General features: G+C 49.3%; 1 protein-coding gene across 2 annotated transcripts in view; it reads left to right on the plus strand.

The window, feature by feature from the left end:
- Positions 1–22,632, plus strand: part of LOC148476866 (sulfotransferase 1C4-like) — a 45,562-nt gene that overhangs the window by 12,858 nt on the left and 10,072 nt on the right. For both annotated transcript variants that reach the window (XM_088457471.1, XM_088457470.1), the window contains exons 2-4: positions 8,652–8,824; positions 14,373–14,498; positions 19,697–19,794. In XM_088457471.1, the coding sequence (XP_088313597.1) occupies positions 8,653–8,824; positions 14,373–14,498; positions 19,697–19,794 (396 nt within the window). In that variant the 5' untranslated portion in view covers position 8,652. The remainder of the gene's footprint in view (positions 1–8,651; positions 8,825–14,372; positions 14,499–19,696; positions 19,795–22,632) is intronic.

The following is a 22,632-nucleotide window of genomic DNA, read 5'->3' on the forward strand; positions in this document are numbered from 1 at the left end:
TCAAACTTGCGTACGTCTGATAAAGCATTTCAGGGAGACTGTGACAACGACACCTTTATCTAATGCTGAGGAGGACGAGTACCGTATTGCCATCTGACAGACCTGTCACAAAACTGACTTGCGTCAAACTGTAATTTAGGGGAGGTGGATCAAAGCTTCTAAGGAGGACAAATGGAGAAGTCGTCCATAGCAACCAGATTCTAGCTGTCATTTTATAGACTGTGCTATATAGCTAGATTATGAGCAGCTGATTGGGCAACTTCTGCACTTGTCCTCTTTGGAATAATTGATACATCTCCTCCAAGGTGACATAGTTCTGACAGCTACAGTATCACACAGAGGGGACAACGATTAGAGAAGACACAGCCTGCAGACAGCATGGATACAATACATGGACTGGGCTCCTTTATAAATATAAATATATTGTATATACTGATAGTGCATGCATAATAATGTACTGTAGAGAATACACCATAGTACTGGGAATGCAGTATAATGTAACATATGTATAATAATAAAGCACATGATGGCCAGTAAAAGGTTCTATTATCTAAGTTATCACTACTGGGATGACTTTAGTGTTGGTTGCGATTTTATTTTTTCCATCTTCATACTTTGGGCCCCATGTAAGAACCAGTGATAAGCGTTTTATCGCTCATTTCTAATGGTAAAGGTGCTTAAGCTCTTTTCAGGTGGTATCTATTGGGCATATTCTGCAGTCTGTCCTATTCTAGAGCAGGGCTCGGCTGCTTCCTCCCACCCATGCAAACTGTATGGACTTTGTATGCAACCCACTACAGGTAATCCTGGCGTCCATCTGTGCCGGCCAGTGGTAATGTCCCAGCGGGTAGCCGACATCTAGCACATTACCCAAAATGCAGTGCTGCAGCTCCGTCTCCTGGCCCAGCTCTCCACCTACTCCCTCCCTCTCTCCGCCCCCTCCCTCCCACTGTCCGACCCCTCCCTCCTACTCTCCGCCCCTCCCTCCTACTGTCCACCTACTCCACCCCTCTCTCCACCCCCTCCCACCCACTCTCCGACCCCTCCCTCTCTCTCCACTGAAAACTTCACTCATTGGTGGCCGGAGGGCAGGAAAAAAAATGCTGACTGGTAAAATAACTCTACCGATCACTTCACGGCAAGGTACTTCGCCATATTGCACCCATTTTTTTTCTTGTTAAATAGGGACCCTTAGTTTGCAATATGCTATATTTAAATGTTATTTTCACATAAGAAAACATTAGATCTGTTAAGTCAAGCACTAATTTTGATTGGCAGGAGGGCAAAACTTGGTGTAGCATCTATAGAAACAAGCCAAGCACCCATGTTCATCCCTGTTCCTGCTCTACCAGGTAACTACCCCTCCTATAGAGTAACAAATTATAATTCAAATGAACGATCTGAAACCTGATATTAGAGGAGGGGGTGGAGCCCCCAGGGGATTTTCCCTGTACCTCCTTGGGCCAGTCTGACTGTACTATTTTCCAGCAACTTAAATGACCCCTTCTAAGTCACTCTTCCACCAGGCTCATGCAATCCGTTATAAATCCCCTGTAATGCAGCACGAATCCTTGGGCACACAGCTGCTCACGTAGCCATCAGTGTGCTGAAGAGCGGTGGCCAAGGGTTAAAGCAGGCTGGAACGGGGCGAAACTAGGTTCTGTCACTTTTATTTGGAGATAGAACCAGTTCCGCCTCCTCCGGGAGTCTCCATTTGCCGGGCGCCCGCTGAGATTCTGTTACCAGCGGGTGCCAGGCTCCTTCCCCACAGCACCAGCAGCAGCCAGAGGCTGAAGTTCACTCCTGAGCTACTCCTTCTGGCTCCGCCAGTGTGCACTATGGGTGAGATGTCATGATGTCTCTCCCATAGTTCTGAGGAGCGGCCAGCCAGACGGCTGCAGATGCAGGAGCGGGGCTTAAGGTAAGTATTGTGATTTTTGTGTGTATAAGTGGCACTGCTACAGGGGGACATTACCATTGGGGGCACTACTACAGGGGGCATTATTATTGGGGGCACTACTACAGGGGGCATTACTATTGGGGGAATTACTTCAGGGGGCATTACTATTTGGGGCACTAATATAGGGGGCATTGCTATCAGAGGCACTGCTAAAGGGGGCATTACTATTGGGGGCACTACTACAGGGGTCACTACTGCTGGGGGCATTACTATTGAGGGCACTACTACAGGGGGCATTACTACAGGGGGAATTACTATTGGGGGCACTACTACAGGGAGCATTACTATTGTGGGCATTAATATTGGGGGCACTACTACAGGGGGCATTACTATTGGGGGCAATACTACAGGGGGAATTAATTTTGGGGGCACTACTACAGGGGGCATTACTATTGGGGCATTACTATTGGGGGCATTACTATTGGGGCATTACTTCAGGGGGCACTACTGCTGGGGCATTACTATTGGGGGCACTACTACAGGGGGAATTACTATTGGGGGCACTACTACAGGGAGCATTACTATTGTGGGCATTAATATTGGGGGCACTACTACAGGGGGCATTACTATTGTGGGCATTAGTATTGGGGCAATACTACAGGGGGAATTAATATTGGGGTCATTACTATAGGGAGAATTACTATTGGGGGCATTGCTATTGGGGGCACTACTACAGGGGGCACTACTACTGGGGGCATTACTATTGTGGGCATTACTATTGGAGCACTACTACAGGGGGTATTACTATTGGGGGCACTACTACAGGTAGCATTAATGTTGTGGGCATTACTATTGGGGCACTACTACAGGTGGCATTGCTACTGGGGGCACTACTACAGGGGGAACATTGCATAAGGGGCGCTGCATAAGGGGCACCACTCATGCGGGGCACTGCATAAGGGGCACTACCACTGTGGGCACTGCATAAGAGGTACTACTACTGGGGGCACTGTATAAGGGGCACCACTCCTGGTGGCACTGAATAAGGGGCACTACCACTGTGGGCACTGTATAAGGAGTACCACTCCTGCGGGCACTGCATAAGGGGCACCACTACTGTGGGCTCTGCATAAGGAGCACTACCACTGCATAAAGGGCTCTGCCACTACTGGGGGCACTGCATAAGGGGCACCACTACTAGGGGCACTGCGTAAGGGGCACTACCACTACTGGGGGCACTGCATAAGGGGCACCACTACTGGGGGCATTGCATGAGGGGCACTACTGCTGCGGGCATTGTATTAGGGGCATTACTACTATGGGCAGTGTGTATAAGGGGCTCTACTGTGGGCATTGTGTAAAAGGGGCACTACTGTGTGCCATAATATGAATAAGGGACACTACTATGTGGTGCAATGTGAATCAGGGGCACTATGGGCCTGATTCAGAGTTGGGAATAGAGAGAAATTTCTCTCTCAGCTGATCATCTTGGTGACACGATGCTGCACTGCAGGTGGGGCAGATTTAAAATGTGCAGAGAGATTTAGATTTGGGAGGGAGGTATCCAAACTGACATCTAAATTGTAGAGTAATAATAAAGCTGTGCAGTATTTGTGGGCTACATGTAAAATCAGCCAGTATTTACACTACATGCAAAACAAAAATGTATGTATTTACACCCCTTGCATCGCAACATGGTTTGCCCAGGTACACAGTTAAGTGCTATCTCTCTCTCTATTCCCAACTCTGAATCAGGGCTTATGTGCGGTATAATGTGGTTAAGATTGTGACCACAGCCCTTAATTTTGAGACAATGCCTCTTTTTTGTCCCTGTAGTGAAAAAGTGCTGAGGTGGGGAAGGGGGGAGTTTCACCACTTCTCTAGGACCACTTTAAGCACTGGCAGTGGCCATTTTCTTGTAGCATGCTTCCTCCTTATCCATCTTCCCAGTTTTTCATCCATGTAGTGCGGAGAGTGAAGTCATAAAAATAATAAAAATAATTAAATATGCACTTACAGTTTAATAATCAGACATTGATTAGTTTCTGTTATCTACAGTAATGAGTAGCTGGTAAGCCTGGCTGCTAGTGTTGACACAACACGTTTTGCTATTCTTCCTCAGATATTGGGGCACTGTGGTTGAAGTCATTGTATAGTACTATAGCTAACTTATATGTACATATTCATTAGAATTAAACAGCAATTAAATAAATACTGTATGAAATAAAAGTGCTGCAATGTTCTGTGATTAATTCAAGATGAACTGGTATTAAAAGCCCTGTATTAAGTGTTCACGATGTAACAGATGTAATAGCAGGCGAAAGCAGACTAGGCTTGACAATAAATAATATTCCTGGGTTTTTTGCTGATTGGCTGAATGTGACAGCCTTGTTACTGGGTTTTAGTTTAATGGTCCTGGGTCAGCTGGGTGGTTTAGACCAATAGGTGCTATTCAGGGGTGGTCTTTACCTGGCTGGCTGTACATAGTTTAGGTCTAAGTGTTTAGGACAGCCTCTTTTGCAGTTGGAGCCCACCGTCCCACCCAAAACCTTCCTGTGTTTGTTGTTGCTAACTTTTCTTTTTCCTCCTACTGGAGGCACAGCACTGTCGGAAGAGAGCTGCATCTCAGTGGCAGGGGCGTATCTATATGGGTGGAGGGTGTGAGGGGCACACGGGCACACACCGCACACCCTGCACCCATATTTTTGATACTTTCCACTCCGCCTCCGGAGTCCCATGTCAGCCACGTATCAGCGCTGTCAAAATCGCCTGGAAAATGGCCACTGCGGTCATTTTCCCGATGTTTTGCGCATGCGCAGTAGGGAAACACCCGGAAAATGGCTGTAGCTCATGCCCTGTATACTCTGGGCACAGACTAGTGCCCAGAGTCTACCGATGCGGCACTGCACTCAGTGCGCTGCCGGTCGCCAGAGAAAGAGAGGAGGGGGCCCCGGACAGAGACTGCACATGGGCCCCCTCCTCTCTTGACACGCCCCTGCTCAGTGGCTTTATGTGGCGCAAGAAAGAGTTGTGGGGGCGCTTGCTCTCTATTTACATGGCGAGTTTGTCCTGCTTTGTGCAGGGGGACCTGGGCCTTTCCTGTGAGGAAGTGTCCGGACAATGCACATGAGGGAAGCGAGACCTTCGCCTCGTAAGTGCATCTTTAGAGGGGACGTTTTAGTCATCCCCTGGTATCTTACATCTTGGAAAGCTAGAACTGAGAGTGCAGCGTCTCCTGGCCACCTCATTTCAGGTTAATTCATTAATTAATTAAATTAAATCTTTATTTAGTTTAAGTTATGTTAAGATGTATTCAATGGTTAGTGGGCAATAAACCAATGGAAATTTTATTGAATATATGTTAGGGGACTTTTCATCGGGTTATAATTGTACCAAATCATCAATCATATAATAAAACACATGGGGGTCTATTTACTAAGCCTTGGATGGAGATAAAGTCAAGCCAATCAGCTCCTAACTGCCATGTCACAGTCTGTGTTTGAAAAATGACAGTTAGGAGTTGACTGGCTGGTGTTTTATCTCCCCTTGGTTCTTAAAAGTTCTGCACTTCCTTATTTAAATGATTGTGAATGATGGTGATATTGTTATTGTTCATTTTAAAATGACCAGCAACTGCTTGTGCACCTCCCAGTGGTCCTAAATCCTGCCATGGATGGGTTTAAGGAAAAAACAGGAGTGGTTTAATCAGAAATGGCCGTGGATGGCTAGGTTGGTCCGTGTCTTGTACGGTTTGGGGCTGTGGATTGTGTTGTCCCAATTTTTCTTGGTTACAGTTTGGGAGGTACAGTATGCAGCTGTAGTTATAAGTCATTAGTTGCACATATTTATCCAGCCTGCAGGGTCATACAGTAATCTAGAAGCATTATTTGGGTGGTGCTTCTCCTTCTTCCAGGCACACAGGGCCTGATTCAGAGCCGCTCGTAAGTGGCCGCTCGTTCGCTCTGAGCGATGTTCGCACAACTGCGCATGCGTATGGGTCATAATGCGCATGCGCAAACCAGTCATTGCGGTCGGAAATCGTGCGCTCGTAAAACAGCGAGGGGCTGCTAATTTGAGTGACAGAATGAGGCGTTTGTGGGTGGTAACAGGGGAAGGTGCTTGAAAACGGGGGAGTGGAGATCCGAACGCAGCCGTGCCAAATGGTCAAAACGGCGTTTAATGGGTGTGCATAATTAACAAAGCAGTGTCATCGACCACGTCACTTGGTTGTTTTGTAGCCTGAACTGCTCGCAGTGATAGCGGGAAGTTAATCCTACCACAAGCACTGCGAGCAGTTCAGATGCCTTTCGATGTTCCCGATTAATCTATTAAATAGCGGAGATGACGTGTAATGCGAACGGCAAAGGGGCATATTACAAAATAGCGAGCGCATTTTTCGGACGCTCGCTCTGACATAGAGGCGTCAACACACCGCAAAGAGTGAGCGCTCAATTTAAATATTCGGCCCCTTTTTAAGAACGAGCGTCCGCAAATAGCGTCCGGGTCTGAATCAGGCCCACAGTCTGTAAGGTGTGGGAGGAGTGTAAGGTGTGTCTGTAGTTCAATGGGGGATGTAATACATTCTCTTCTTAGCACAACTGATTTGCTGCAGGAAACTTTTAGGCTATAAATCTGGGCCATCATCCTGTTATCAGTAGTACAAGATTAATCCTTTGGTCAACTTTTATTTCTTGGTCGCTGTTAGCTGCGCTGCGGCATCTTTGGACGCTGGTGCTAACTAAAGCTAATGCAGCGGGAGGCGTCTGAGGAGAATAGACAACTCCTAACAGCATCGCAGATCCGAGTGCTGGCTCCTAAGACGCAGCATCTGATCTTCTGCGACACCATCGGCCATCTGAGTAACTCGGATTGTCCCAAGCAGCTCTGTTGCTGAGGCTGGAAATCTGCATTGGAAGACCCAGACCCTGTTCTCTGCTCTCACAGAAAACGGGTTTGTCACAAGGATGTTCTCCGGAATGGAGGTCGACACCGCCCCCACCCCGACCCAAGTGACCGCAGCCTATCGATCAGCAATTGGGTTGGGTATGAAACACTGACAGCTTAAAAGCCGCCAGTTTAAACCCTGGCCCTGGAAGCCCGACAGATCAAAATTCTGATGCCGGCTGGTAAGTCTATTTAACCCTCCCCTCTCCCCCCCAACCCTCCCTTATGGGTGCCTAACCCTAAGACTCGGGGGTGGTGCCTAACCCTAACCCCCCCTCCCCGCACCCTAAACCTAACCCTCCCAGGGGGGTGCCTAACCCTAACCTCCTCCCAGTGGTACCTAACCCTAATCCCCCCTTCCCCTAACCTAAACCTAACTCTCCCAGGCGGGTGCTTAACTCTAAGTCCCCCCTGCGGGTGCCTACACCTAACCCTCCACCCCCCGCAGCTAACACTTTGCGACGCCCGGCTAACCTACGTTCGGTATGCCGGGCGTCGGGATTTCTGTGTGGGGCTAATGATAGGCGTCGATATTTAGACGCCTATCTTTAGTCCCATGCCGGGCTTTCAGTGTCGGGATACTGGCGTTCGGCATTTCGACCGCCGGCATCCTGACTACATCCCATGCAATGATGCAGGACCCATTCTGCACTTGGGAGGCGTACATCTCCGAATGAGGCCCTATGTGTGCAATTCTCTGTTCATTCGGCTACATACTCTGCCTTGTGCCTCACAATGCCTCACTTTGCCTCACATTAAAACATACTTGCTGACATTCAGCTCCCTCCTCCCGGGAGGGAGCTTTCGGGCTACCACGGCAAGGGGTTGTGTCACGGCAATGACGTATTATTGGAGGTGGAGCATGGGGCGTGACAGGGCAATTGCATCATCATGGCCCCGCCCCCTCTTCACAATGCCGAGATTTACACCATTGTGAAGCAGGGAGTGGGGTCACAATGACACGATTCAGCACCGGGGTTTATACTGTAATATTGTAACAGCAGGGGGGTGGGTATTTGGGTGCCGGATGGGTCGCCGGGAGGCTTGCCTGCCTTTCCGGAGGGCCGGGAGCAGAACCCGATTTTGGGGAGGCTCCCGGCCAAATCGGGAGGGTAGGCAAGTCTGCATTAAAACATTGTGAGTACTGCACTGTAACACCTCTAGGACCTCTACATTGTGAGCTCTTGAGGGCAGGGCCCTACCTACCCTCTGTCTCCTGTCTGTATCTTTTTCACCAACCTTTCCATGTCCTTATCCTGTGTTAATGTAGGATTAGTTTCTTTGTATGATTTATTATATTGACCATCCGTAGCTATATAGTTTTGTGGCAGTGTATTATTATTATCATTAATTTATATGGCGCCACAAGGGGTCCACAGCGCCTTACAAAGTACAGAAACAGTATGAACAAAACAAGAAAACAGTGACTTACAGTACAGGACATTGCAGGACATGGAGATGGCTTATAGAGGTCATAATTTACCCAAATAATTAGCGGCGGCAGAACCCAAAGGTTCGGTGTCTTTGTAGGCAGCTGGGAGGAGATGATGGTGAGGGAAGGAATAGCACATGAGGGAAGAGGGCCCTGCTCGTGAGAGCTCACAGTCTATAAATATACAATGATGACAATGACGAAAGGACGAAAAATTAAATGAAGCTGGATCCAGGGTCTCTCCGGCATTAGAAGTGTGAGGACTGGTAGCACAGTCCTGATTATAGAAACTTGTGTTTTAGAATAAAATGGTAAGAAGACAATGTGGTCATCATTACTATTTTCCTGTTCTCATGAGACAATGTCTTATTCCAGAATGGATCCAGAGTTAATGAGTAACCTATCTGAGTTAAAGCAGTTCCAGAGGATTAAATTGGGGCAGGTGGACGGGATCCCGCTTCCTCAGACCACCTGTGACATCTGGGACAAACTATATAATTTCCAGGCCCGGGAAGATGACCTCCTTATCGCTACATTCCCTAAAGCTGGTGAGTGACGCCAAACTGGGCGACATTAACTTCTTGTACTCCAGATAAATCTGCCCACCGCATAGACCTTATACATGAGCTTATGCTTTCTATCTATCTGCACTGATGGAAGCACTTAGGGGAACATATAAGCTATATGAATGCAGCAATTAATTAAGTTCAAGTTTTGAATGCAGAGCAGTGAAACCTTAAACTATGGAGCTGGACCTAGAGAACCTAATTTTCCAACCACTCATTTCAATCAATGATGCAATTAGCTTTTTATTACATTACTTCTGGGTCATCATGGTTTATTACAGCAGAATAATGAATGTCTACATTTGGCCCATAATTACTTATCGCACATTAGAAACAAATTAAAACCAGACTTTTGTAGACACTCTTATGCCCACGCCACACTCCACACCGCTGTAATCTATCTGCAGATCTGCTGAGGCCGCTGCTGGTGGCCGACACATCAATGATTGACAGGGGAGCCGAAAGGGGGATGGGGAGCGGGTACTAATTATTAAGGCCTGTTGGAGGGGCCTGGTCGAGCCACTGATTTGCATCACACATAGTTTACATGCTTTTCCTTTGGGAGGGGATGTGCCCATGCCTCCCTGATTTGGCCACGCCCCCTTAGTATGACACGGGCCCCAAACACGACTCAACGGCCCTGGCCATAGGCAAGGCTAACAGCTAATGACACCCTGAGCAATATGTGTGCTGTATGTCCACTAAATCCTCACAACTGCCGCAGATTTATAAACTCAATCAGAGATGGACCAAGGGCCTCATTCAGAGGTGGGGGGCAAATCCCATCTCCTCTGCGTCTTTGTACGCAGCAGTCCTGCCAAAATATGCTAATGCTGCAGCCGCTATAATGTGTACAGAGAAGCCCACTGGTTGCATCTGTAATCTGCGGCCTGATTCAGAGGTGGAGACAGGGACGGCATCTGACGCCAGCGGCCAGTGTCCTCAGTCTGTGCATGCGTCCGAGCTGCACTAGCGGCTGCATAAAAAGACGGGTTAGAGGCTGCAACTGCGTCACCTCTGATTCATGACTCCTGCATCCAATGAGTGAGGCCGATACACGAAGGGCAGGGAGGATCGCAGAGCTGGGATGAACATAAAGGAATGATATGAGGAAGAGGTGAGCAGCGAGGGCGGAATGGATTCCAGTGACCAGCCTGGATGGAGGGAACAAGGGGTGCTTCCCAATTAGTGTCTTATCTGAACCCCTTTTAAAATTGAAGTGGAACTGAGGGCCTGATTCACTACGGATCCCTATTGCAATAGTGTCTGCGATTACGCACGCAGGTCTGCTGCGAAAATATGCTAATGACTACAATCCCAAAGCCAGCACAGAGACGCCCACTACCACTTTCGCACATCCGTAACACCTTGCAGTCCTGCCTATACATGTGGAACATCAAGTAACATCGGCCCCTCACGCACAATTACAGCAGGTCTGACTTTACTCTGGAATTGCTAACCTCGTCGCACGCAATGAGTACGCAAGCTGCGTATGCCGTCGCAGTGGCTAATTTATGCACGCCCAAGCAACAGCATTCACACGGACAGGCACGCCTGCGTTTCTCCGACCACTCCCCCGTCACCACCCCCAAACGCTGCCCTGACGTCACTAACTCTGCGATGGCTTTGTATCTACGCCGGTGATCGCAGCTAACTCACACATGCACACTGCAATGCATACGCAGTACGCACTATCGACGGATCTGCCTGCGCGGTTTCAATTGCGATCCATGATGAATCAGGTCCTGAGTCTGCAATCCAGGCAACTCTGGCGATTATTGTAGTTTTTACTTATATTGACAGAGCAGCTCTGTAGACACCGATGAATCCAACGCACCATTCTGAATTAATCTGTTATTCATATTCAAAAGCAAAGAACATTTTAAAAAAATGACCTAGACCACAGGTTCTCAAACACGGCCCTCAGGACCCCAAACAGTGCATGTTTTCTAGGTCTCCTCACAGAATCACAAGTAAAGTGTGTCAGTGAGCAAAGAATACATCTGTGCTGGGGGACCTGGATACGTGACCTGTGCGGGGGACTGAGGGCCTGATTCAGACCCGTTCGCGAGCGCATAGCACTCTATTAGAGCAGGAAGTCCACTCGGCATTGCGAGTGCTGAGACCCTACCTTAGGGTCTCCTCGCAAAGCTGATGGTCACGATAATCGCGACCATTGCCAGGCTGCTCACACAAGCTGTGGGTGGCCGGATAAAAAAAAAAAGAACGCCTTGATTTAGAGCGAGCGCTCGCAAACAGGCCTCTGAATCAGGCCCTGAGTTTAAGAACCACTGACCTAGGGGGTCATTCAGACCCACTCGCAAGCGGCAGTACGCTCTCAAGTGGGTCAATGTTCCCCACTGCGCATGCGCACGACGGAGGGAGCTCCGTCGTGCGCATGCGCGAGACCCGGACTGCGACAGCCAAGCTGTCGCTCCGGGTCTCGCACCAAAGGGGGCGTGCTGTCGATGTTGATTGACAGCACGCCCCCTTTGGTGGGCATGCCGGGAGCGTGCCTGCCAGACGGAGGCGTTCCCATGGGAACGCCTACCGTCTGAAGCCGGCCCCACTGACATCACTAGTGATGTCAGTGGGAGTGATTTTGGCTCTGATAGAGCCAAAATCACTCCAGGGTTTGTGGCTGGGAAACCCTACCGCAGGGTTTCCGTCGCAAGTCCGATGGTCGCGATGGTCAAGTCCATCGCGACCATCTTTTTGGACGCTCGTATATGCTGTGGGTGGTGACCCACAGCTATACGAGCGTCCAGGAGGACGCTCCATTTTAATGGAGGAGGGCCCTGATTCAGAGCGAGCGCTCTGGTCAGAGCGTCCGGCTCTGAATCAGGGCCCTAGTCAGTTCCCCTTTAACCAAACATGATCCCATGATAAGCAGCAGATTTCCCAGCAGTGTTGGATGACCCCGGCTGAGCCTCTCAGGTGCCTGATATTTTATATTTAAATTATAAGTTAAAATGTAACCACAGGAATAGGACATAATGTGATAGTATGAGAGCTTAATATGCCATATTACACAACCCGGCGCACCTGGCAGGATTTGGGGTAATAAAGGTAATTGCAACACTGAGTCAGCACATCTAAAATCTCTGAATAATAAGTTGGCAATGCTGACCTTAGTGAAGGTAACACAAGGCCAGTGGTGCTCTTGTTACAGGCGAGACAATACAACATGTTAGGAGATTGGGTTTAACTTTACTTTCCATTTCTGTAAATGATCAGTAAAAATCATTGGCTGTGCTTTCTTGTACAATGATCCTCAGGTTACCTTACATTTATTATAACTAGCGCCCGCGTTGCTTAAATCTGCGTTACACCCCACTAAAAGATGGCAGTGCATTTACTCTAGAAGCAAATATGTGACAAGGTCTCAGCATAATCAGGGCTATTTATTCTATTTTGGCTGTTTACTCATTCGCCCCCTTTATTGCAGAGATGGCTTTTGTAGGTATATTACCCCGGATGCGGAGCAGGTCGTGCCGTTCAAACAGGGCGGCATCCATCAGCCACCACCGCTACCAGGCCAGCTCCTACGGAGATTGAGAATAGAGCTTCAGGAGAACCCCGCCCTCCGCCGATCTGCTGGCGTTTATCAGCGGAGTCATGTGGTGGTTGCGAGGGGGCAGGCCGCACCCGTGTGTCACACTCGCAGGGGGGTGACACCAAAATGCTGGCTCCCCTGCAGTGACACGATGCCGGGTGCTGCAGTGTGACATTCTCCTGCAGTACCCGGCTCCTGTCATAGAAGAGGAGCAGACAGTGCTGACAGCCCAGTCTCTGCACCCGGAGTGAAGTCTTCGAGATCCCCAGCAAGGCCACACCCATTTATTTTAGACCACACCTCCTTTTTTCGACACTGGTCCGCAGGGATAGTCAGAGTGCACACCGGGTGTCAGCAGACCCAGACGGGTCCAGTTGGGCCAACCCCTCTCCCTCATATTTATAACCCCCCAAGATGGCCGCTCCAACTCTTTGGGCCTGGTTCATAGGTGGGCGCCAATGCGTTCGCTACTGCCAATATATGTTAATGCCGCGACCGATGAGCTATCTACTGAGATGACTACTGGCTGCGGCTGCGCAAATAGTCACGTCATCAAGGGGACAACGGCTGCACCATCGGACATTAGAGCGACCCTATGATTGCTCAGAATGTCCAACGGTACATGGCCACCAGTGCCGGTGAAACTACGTCTTCTGCTGCAGTCTCTGATACAGGCACACCCCAGACACGCCTGACGACGAATCCCACCCTGCAGTCACTGCCCAGTAACCAGTGGCGTAAGTTCATCCCAGACACCCGGAGGCAAGTTATAATTTGTTGCCCCCCCATCACAGCCGCTGACAGTATCAGTATGATTTACCGCATGGCTTGCGATTCAAATCCCGATAGCGGAGCCCGGCAGTGAGATCCCGACAGGTAAGTATTTTTTTCTATTTACTAACCTAGCCCTAACCTCCCCCCCAAGTGCCTAACTCTAACTCCCCCTCTAAGTGCCTAAACCTAACCCCCCTTCCCCGCAGCCTAACGCAAAGTCTCCCGGGGGAGTGCCTAACCCTAACCCCTCTTCCCCTAGCCTAACCCTAACCTCCCGGGGGGTGCCTAACCCTAAGTCCCCCCCAGGAGCCCCTAACCTAACCCTCCCCTGCCCCCGTGGCTGTTCGCGCCTGGTGCCCGGCTTACCTTCGATCAGTAGGCCGGGTGTCGGGATCCCGGCGTAGATTTAATGACAGGCGTCTGGATTTTGACGCCGGTCATCAGACTCTTGACGGGACTAAGTGGAGTAAATATGTTGTGGACAATGGAGGAGGTGACCCTTCAGAACTGGAGCGAGCTCAGGGAGGACAGAAACTTCCCGTGGAACAGAAGGGCAACCTGCTCCGGGGATAGTGGCAGGTGGGGAGTTTGACTACGGCGGTACACCTGTAAAACCGTAACGCAGGTGTCCTAAGGTGAGCTCAGGGAGGACAGAAACCTCTCGTGGAGCAGAAGGGTACGGGAGATTTTTCCTCCCTGAGCTCGCCTTAGGACACCTGTGTTACGGTTTGACATGGCGGCAGGCGCCTCCATTGTCTCCCATAATTCTGCCCCTGCCAGTGACGTCTATCAGAATGCCATTGATCTCCATGTAATTCCGATCTGCCTCTAACGGCGATAACCATCGGGATGAATGCACAGTGCGTCTCGGACGCAGGTGCAGATTTAAACGCGACCGCCTCTGTTTCATTTCCTTCTCTACAGGTCTCTGCTATGAGTTGTCGATATTCACTTTTTTAAGGTCCCTGCTGCTTTACTCCATGTCTTGGAAAGACCAGCATTCATTTATCTAACCATGTTTTGTTCGTGATACACTGTTTTTGTCATATATTGCTGTTATCGTGGATCCTGCATTGGTCCTTTATGTACTGTCTCTCATCCAATGAATACAATTGTATATAAGTATAAAATATAGTAACCGGGGCAGGAGGCAGGGAGGGAAGTCCAGGCTGCATCTCAGGTTGTCTCATCTTCTTCCAGGTACCACGTGGATGCAGGAGATTGTGGACCTGATTCTCCTAGAGGGGGATGTGGAGAGGAGCATGCGAGCCCCCTGCTTCGTCAAGGTGCCATTTATTGACATGAATGTAAAGCCTATTCCCACAGGTAACAGACATCATGTCCTTCCTGCACATAATACAGTGTATACAATAAATAAACTTCCCACGATTACTACAAAAAGGAGATAACTCACCTGTGCTGTGCATGATTAGACATGGCCTTTTTGTGGCCCTTGAGGACTGAAGTTGAGAAGCCTGGTTTAATGTATTGTTTCATGGTATTTTCACAGCATATATGAAAAAGTGATGTAAATGTAATTTTGAATTGCCCTAACCCCAGGATCTGGGTACATCTGCATATCTGCTGCTAAATTGGGAAGTAGTGAGACTAGGGTTCCCCAAACTTAGTCCTCAAGGCACCTTAACAGTCCAGGGGGCAGGGGCGTTTCTAGTGAGGAGGGGGCCCGTGTGCAGTCTCCGTCACGGGCCCCCTCCTCTCCGTTCGGCAGCCGGTAGCGCACTGAGCTGTGCGCGGCCAGCGCCGGAGTTATAGACTCTGGGCAATAGAGTGCGCCCAGAGTCTATAGCGCATGCGCAGGTCACTGGGAAAATGGCCGCGGCGGCCATTTTCCCTGTACTGCGCATGCGCAAATGATGGGAAAATGGCCACTGCGGCCATTTTCCAGATGTTTTTACAGCGGCCGACGTGGGACTCCGGAGAGGTAAGTACATTATGGGTGCAGGGTATGCGGTGCGGGGCCCCCCTGGACCCTGGGGCCCATGTGCCCCGCACACCCTGCACCCATTATAGATACACCCCTGCCAGTGAGCCATAGGGCCTCCGATGATTAGGTATTGCTGCGAGGAATACTTAAGTATCCAACTGGCAGCGGGGGATAGATTACACCGGAGCAATTCATCATTGCTCCGGTGAGGGGACACCTACTCCGAAAAGCAGCTGTCCCCTCGGTTAGTGTTGCAGCTACAGATGTAAGTGTGTTACTTACCTCCACCCCATTGGCCCAAGGTCACACATGCGCACAGCTGCCGGGGAGTCCGTGAGAAGGCGGCGGAGGGATCCAAGCTCGGATCCCTCTATGCATCCCCGGAACTCCTTCCCATAGGAAGGAGCAGGGCTGCAAGAGCAAGCGCCGTCTGAAGATGGCGCTTGTTATCGTGAGCAAACTCCAAAAACTTTCAGTTTTCGCAGTTTGCTGACTATAAGGGGGTCCTATCGGACCCGAGATGATGAATGGCCTGGTAACTAATACATGTGTATACTGGTGTTTCCGCATGGTTACCGGCCCATTTATCGTTTGATGAATAGGCCCCCAGGTTTTAAGAATATCCGTGCATCACTAATGCACTGCAGGCCTCAGTGATCTCACTAATTTATAGACTGAATACAAGATGGCTGCCCCCACCATATTTGAATTTTATATGCACATTACCTCTGATCGCATCAATTTGGATAAAATAGACCACTCATCCAAACCCAGTCTATGCCCATTTTGGGTGACCCCACGTTCTAATCTGACAGACTGTAACTGAAAATTTGGACATACTTTGGAAAATTACCCACTTAGATCTCTTTTCTGCAATCATGGGCTATTATGTGTAAAGGTGCCCACACACATAGCGATGTGCACAAGATGAGCCGATGTGTACGATTTCCCTTGAAACTCTCCCCGGCAGCTCTGCACACGATCTCCATACGATCTGCACATGATTTGGTGTCCAATTTTCAAACAATATCTTCTGCATCTAGACTTTCCCAGTGCATTGGGTCCTAGATTGTCAGATCTGCCCTACTGCATGGCAGATCTGAAGATGCGATGTGCGACCAGCGGGGACGCGCACAGCATCGTGATCGTGAGTGGGGACTCACGATTTACTCTCAATTTGGCCATATTTTACACGATCTGTCATTCCAATGTGTCAGAATCGGCCAGATCGGGTAAAATATCGCTATGTGTGTGGCCACCTTAAGCCTCTAACAATCAATTTAGATGCATCTTCACAAAGGATATACCAGTGACGTAACTACTGCCCCCGCAGCCCCCGCGGTGGCTTGGGGGCGCGGAGGTTTGTGGGGCGAGGTGGCTGCAGATTCCATGCGGACTAGCCGTCCGCATGAAATCTGCAGAAAACAGCCCTCCCAAAATGGCTGCCGCCTAGGAGGAATCATATGCTAGAGGTCCTACTGGACCTCTAGCATCTGTTAGTCACCCAGGCAGGGCAGTAGTGTAGACGGTGCCGGCAGCTGTATGTTTTTTTTAGCAGCCGATGAGAGTCTGTCAGACTCTCATCGGCTGCTGTGCCCACTGCGGGAGCCGGGCTTCTGGCTCCTGCAGTGAGTGATGGGAGAGACATCATGATGTCTCTCCCATCATGCAGAGTGGGCCGGCCTGGGAGGACGCTACACGGAGGAGCATGCCGGAGCGGGTATCAAGGTAAGCTGAGTTTTCTTTTCTTTGTGTTTGTGTGTGTGTCTGGCCGGGGGGACACTGCTGGGGGGACTACCACTAAGGGCACTGCTGGGGGGAGGACAGACTACTACTAAGGGCACTGGGGGGGACTACTACTACTACTAATAAGGGCACTGCTGGGGGGAGGACTACTAAGGGCACTGCTGGGGGGAGGACTACTAAGGGCACTGCTGGGGGGAGGACAGACTACTACTAAGGGCACTGGGGGGGGGGACTACTACTACTAATAAGGGCACTGCTGGGGGGGACTACTAAGGGCACTGGGGGGGGTCTACTACCACTAAGGGCACTGCTGGGGGGGAGGAAGGACTACTACTAAGGGCACAGGGGGGACGACTACTACTAAGGGCACTGCTGGGGGGGAGGACTACTAAGGGCACTGCTGGGGGGTTAGGACTGGGGGCACTATATAAGGGGGACTACTACTGGGGGTATTATGTAAGGGGCACTGCATAGGGGGACCACTACCTAGGGCACTGCATAGGGGGACCACTACTGGGGGCACTGTATAAGAGGTACTACTGGGGGCACTGTATAAGAGGCACTACTGGGGGCACTGTATAAGCCCCTGACAATGAGCAGGTAATTTAAAAGTAATTAGAAGCCTTACTGTGGGGCATAAAATGGTGTCAGGGGGCAAATATGTAAGTGGCACTTTGGTAATAGGCAATACGCCTAAATTTTGTAGTTACGCCACTGGGATATACAGATAATATTTTTTGAAGAAACAGTCAGCCATGCAATCAATCTGGGTTATTCAGAAGATATGTCCAGTATCTCTCTACAGTTTAATCATCTGCACTATTTAGGAGTCAGGAGCCCTGTTAGTGTGCTTCTACAGTGCAACTAATTTGGGATATTAAGAAGATCTGCCCAGTGTCTCTTTACTGTGTAAATCATCTATATTATTTGGAAGATCTGGCCATTTCTCTACAGTGTAATTATCTGTGTAATATTGAAAATCTGCTACCTGCCAGCATTTCTCTACTGTGCAAATTACCTGTTCTATTTTGAAGTTCTGGCCAGCATTTCCCTACAGTGCAATTATCTTTGCTATGCAGAAAACTTGTTATCTATTAGCATTTCTCCACTATTGAATTTATTTGTGTTATTTGGAAAGATCTGCCTAGCATTCTCCCGCAGTGCAATTATATGTGCTATTCAGAAAATCTGCTAGCATATTCTTCAGTGTAATTACCAGTGCCATTCTAAATATTCTAAATATTTAGGCCCTCATTCAGAGCCGCTCGCTATCTGCGGTCGTTCGTTTTCTAAAAAGGGGTGGCTATTCAAATGAACCGTTCGCACTTTGCGGTCTGTTCACGCCTCTAAGTCTGAACGAGCGAGCAAAACATGCGAACGTAAATTGAAAAATACGCCCCCTGGCCGCTCGCACCATACGTCATGTCCGCTATTTATTAGATTAATCGAGTACATCGACCAGCGTATGAACTGCTCGCTATTCTTGTGGTTGGTTTTCTCAACCACTATTTTGCGAGCAGTTCTGACTATAAAACAACCAAGTGACGTTGTCAATGACGCTGCTGGATTAATTATGCACTCCCTTAAAACGCCCGTTTTGACCTTTAAGCACGCCTGCGATCGGATTTCCACTCCCCGTTTTCAAGCACCTTCCCCTGTTACCACCCACATACGCCTCATTCTGTCACTCAAATTTTCAGGCATTCGCTATTTTGCGAGCACATGAATTTTGACCGCACTGACTGGTTCGCGCATGCGTATAACGATCCGTACGCATGCGCAGTTGGGCAAACATCGCTCGGAGCGAACGAGCTGCCGCTTACGAGTGGCTCTGAATCAGGCCCTTAGTTGGCTGTTTTTGTATCATCTAGTTATTCCCATTTAGTTGGAATATTTATCTAGTTCACTAAGTTCCTGATGCCATCTAGTTAAAATGTATATTTAACTAGTGTGTTTCGTTTCTTATGCCATTTAGTCATTTTGACTATCCAGTTCCCTTGGAATATATGTTTCTGTAATCTTGAGTCTGCACTACTTAAAGTCCTGGTGTCAGCTGAGTACCAATGAATGACAGTAGTTCTATCAAAGGGGGCTGTTCTGGGTGAAGCACACAGAGAGTGAGTTCTACAGGCTCAGGATCACAGTAGGCACTCATAACACTCTCCTACTCACAGTAATTACCTTTTCCCCATCTCTCCTTCTCAAAGATAACCCATCTGCCCTGGAATCAAAGATATCACATCTGTCCTCAACCTCCTTCCCACAGATACCCCATCTGCCACCTCCCATCATCCCAAAGATATCCCATTTGCCCCATCTTTCCTTCTCATAGATACCTCATCTGCCCTCTACTGCCTTTCCAGAAATACCCTCTTCCCTCTTCCCAGAGATACAAAGCCTGTCCCCTCCTGCCTTCCCAAAGACCTGCTCCATCTCTCCTGCCCACAGATATCCCATCTGCCTCCACCATCCTTCACGGAGCTATCATATCTCTATGCCTTTTTTTCTCACAGATACCTCATCTGAACCCCCCCATTCTTTCATCAAGTTACCCCATCTGCCTTGTCTCTCCTTCCCAGTGATACACCATCTACCCCCTCCATCCTACCCACTGATAACCTGTCTCCTTCACAGAGAAACCTTATTTTCCCCCTCCCACCTTCTTGAAGATACACCATCTGCCTCCACTTTTTATCACAGAGATCCTCCATGTGCCCCTGTCACTCCTCCCCAGCTTAGCACAGACAGAGAAGCAGGTGGATGTGAATGTTAGTTATAGTGACAGCTATGCAGAACCCTAGGACTAATGTCTGAGTCCTTCCGTATATTTAAGGTGTGGATGCCGCCAACTCGATGGAGTCTCCTCGTTTCCTCAAGACTCATTTCCCAATACAGCTGGTGCCGCCATCTTTCTGGGACAAGGACGTGAAGGTGAGTGAGAAGTGAGAATCTTCTGTTTCTGCCCCAAATTATTATTTATGTATTTATGTGTTAGTACTATACCCTACTTTCTAAGAAGATTTGCAGACAATGACCTTCATATGTTGGCTGCCTTGTGACTGATGACAAAATCTCACACTGTCAGGCAGTATGGATGGAAATCTCTTCCCCAGCACTCCTCGGTATACATGCGGCCTCCTACACATAGGGAATGTTGGAAGTGGAGAGCGCAATGGCACACCCTCCAATATGGCTCCTCCAGGGATGATGCTTCATTCCCTTTCCAAGTTGGCCACCAGTACTACTACTGCACATGCGCTGCACCATCTTCCTTACTGTGTATGAGCGGCATAGTGGGAGAAGAACATTTCCCCGTTAGCTCGAGATCTGCAACCTTTCACCCGCATCTGTACTGCTACCACATACCTGAGACAGTCACCGGCTGGTGATCTGCCTTAATCGTGCCCCGCTGCAAGCTCCACTACAAGATCCGCTTCATGCTCCTCCTCTACCAGTGTAACAGTGAGTACGGCTGTACTACCACTTACATAATAAACACCACTGCCTGGTTAATCTACACTGGACTGGTTCTTGGGACATCTTTCAATCCGCTGGTCTGTACATTTAACTCTGCTAAAACCAACACCTGTACACATATTTCCGACAGGGAACACATAGGGTTATGGTTGTCGTGCAATACATTTTGGAGAAGTAGTAATAACCAAGGGTTTAGCAATAGTAAGTGTATGGGGTGCAGCTGCTATGGGCCCTCCCTCTGCACCCTGTTACGCTGCCAGCAGATGGGCCCTTATGTTCCTAAGCCCCATTGGTGGCTTCTCCTTTCTTAGCAGTGTGCTGCTTGCAGGGCAGTTTCATCTCTTCACTGATGTTGGGAGCTGCTTGGAGCAGCAGATGTTCTGCCCTGCAAGCCTCACGCTGCTAAGAAATGAAAAGCCGTCCATGGGGCTCAGGAATGTGGGCACTTGACCCACCCTGAGTCATGGGCGGTAGGGGCGGGTGACAGTCCTGTGAACATTTTGCTATAGAGCCCCCATAGGTCTAGCTATGCCCCTGGTAATAACTCCTTTTTTGGTGGGCAAAAACTCAGGAAGAAGTTTCATACATGTACCCCATGTAGAGAAGGTCCACAGGGTCGTTGGGTCTTTCAGGGTTCCCCGCTAGATCAGAGCACCCCAGCTAAGCAGGAGTATGTGTTACATAATAACATACAGGGCCGGATTATAGGCAGGGTGAATGGGGCAGTTGCCCAGGGCCCCCACACAGTGGGGCCCCCCACACATTGCTCCTACTCAGACCAATCTGCCACCTCCCTTGCATGTCCAGCATCCAGACATAGCAGACTCTCCAACTGCAAAGCCATGCCCTCCCTCTACTCACTGTGTCCAGTTTATCCTCAGTTGGAGAGGATGTGCTCATCGGCGCTCTGCTCTCTTGCCTGGCTCCCCGCTATATTAGCCCAGGCTGCTGATGCTGCTCCTTGTTGAAAGCTGGGCCAGTGACAGCACCTCCACCCTCCTGCAAAAGGAAGATGTCAGCTGGGGGCATGATCCATACCAGTGACGGTCACTGGGGTCCTGACAGGTAATGCACCGGTGCCCGGTCCTGGCAATCTCCTCATGTGTGTGCGTCTGCCCTCCCCTGCCCATTGCAATGACAGCGACTGTGATGGGAGGCTCCAGCTGGCAACCTAACATTGCTAGATGGCACCTGGCTGCCCAGAGACTTCCCTCCCTGCCGGCTCTATTGCCCCCAATGTTCCTTACAAATGCCACCTGTCATGTGTCATAGTATCATGCAGGGGCATAGGAGTGGCAGCAGGAGGTCAACGTCAATGTTATTGGTTGGGGCCCCCACAACTTAGTTGCCCCGGGGACCCCACAAGTATTATCCTGGCACTGATAACATACTATAGATAAAGCAGAAATAAAAAGTTGCAGAGTGGAGTTTATGTATGAAATGTATTAAACCTTTAAAAGAGGGTAGAAGCGGACAAGTGTAGAAGTTACCCATACTGACCAATAAGCTTCTACCTACCATTTTATATAATGCACCTGATAAATGCTACCTCAATGCTGATTGGTTGTTCCGCTTGTCCACTTCTCCTCTCTTTTGAAGGTTTGTTACATTTTACTTTAGGCTTTTACACAATTATTATTTTCCTAAAGAAAAAATATTAAATAAATACAGTGTATAGAAACCATATAGGGGACCATGATGGACCCAGGAAAGGGAGTGTGAGAGGTCACTGGTCTTTTTTTTTAAATTATTATTTAACTGATGAACTGGCGTCCACCCAAAACTATTTTTGTAACTGTTTAAGGTTACTTATGTGTAACAATCAGTCCTGTCATCATTTAGACACCAGCTGATTTGTCAGTAATCTACTTGCTGAAGCCATACTGGCCAGTCATTCTGTGGGGTCTATTTACTAAGCAGTGTTAGGAGACAGAGGGCCTGATTCAGACCCGGTCGCAAGCGCTGTGCGCTCGCAACCGGGTCAATGGTGGGCCAGTGCGTATGCGCGAGACCCGGATAACGACGGGCAATCCGTCGATCCGGTTCTCGCAACAAAGGGGACGAGTTGAGTGACAGCACACCCCCTTTGGTGGGCGGGCCGGGGGGAGTGGCTGCCCAAACTGAGGCATTCCCAAGTGAACGCCTCCGTTTGGGGGCGGCCCCACTGACATCACGAGTGATGTCAGTGGAGAGATTTCGACCCTGTTAGAGCCGAAATCTTTCTGGGGCTTGCGGCAACGAGACCCTACCACAAGGGTCTCGTCGCAAGCCCGATGGTCGCGATGGTCTTGA

This window comes from Taudactylus pleione, unplaced genomic scaffold (genome assembly GCF_031769625.1).
Source record: "Taudactylus pleione unplaced genomic scaffold, aTauple2 ptg000762l, whole genome shotgun sequence".
NCBI classification, from domain to species: Eukaryota; Metazoa; Chordata; class Amphibia; order Anura; family Myobatrachidae; genus Taudactylus; species Taudactylus pleione.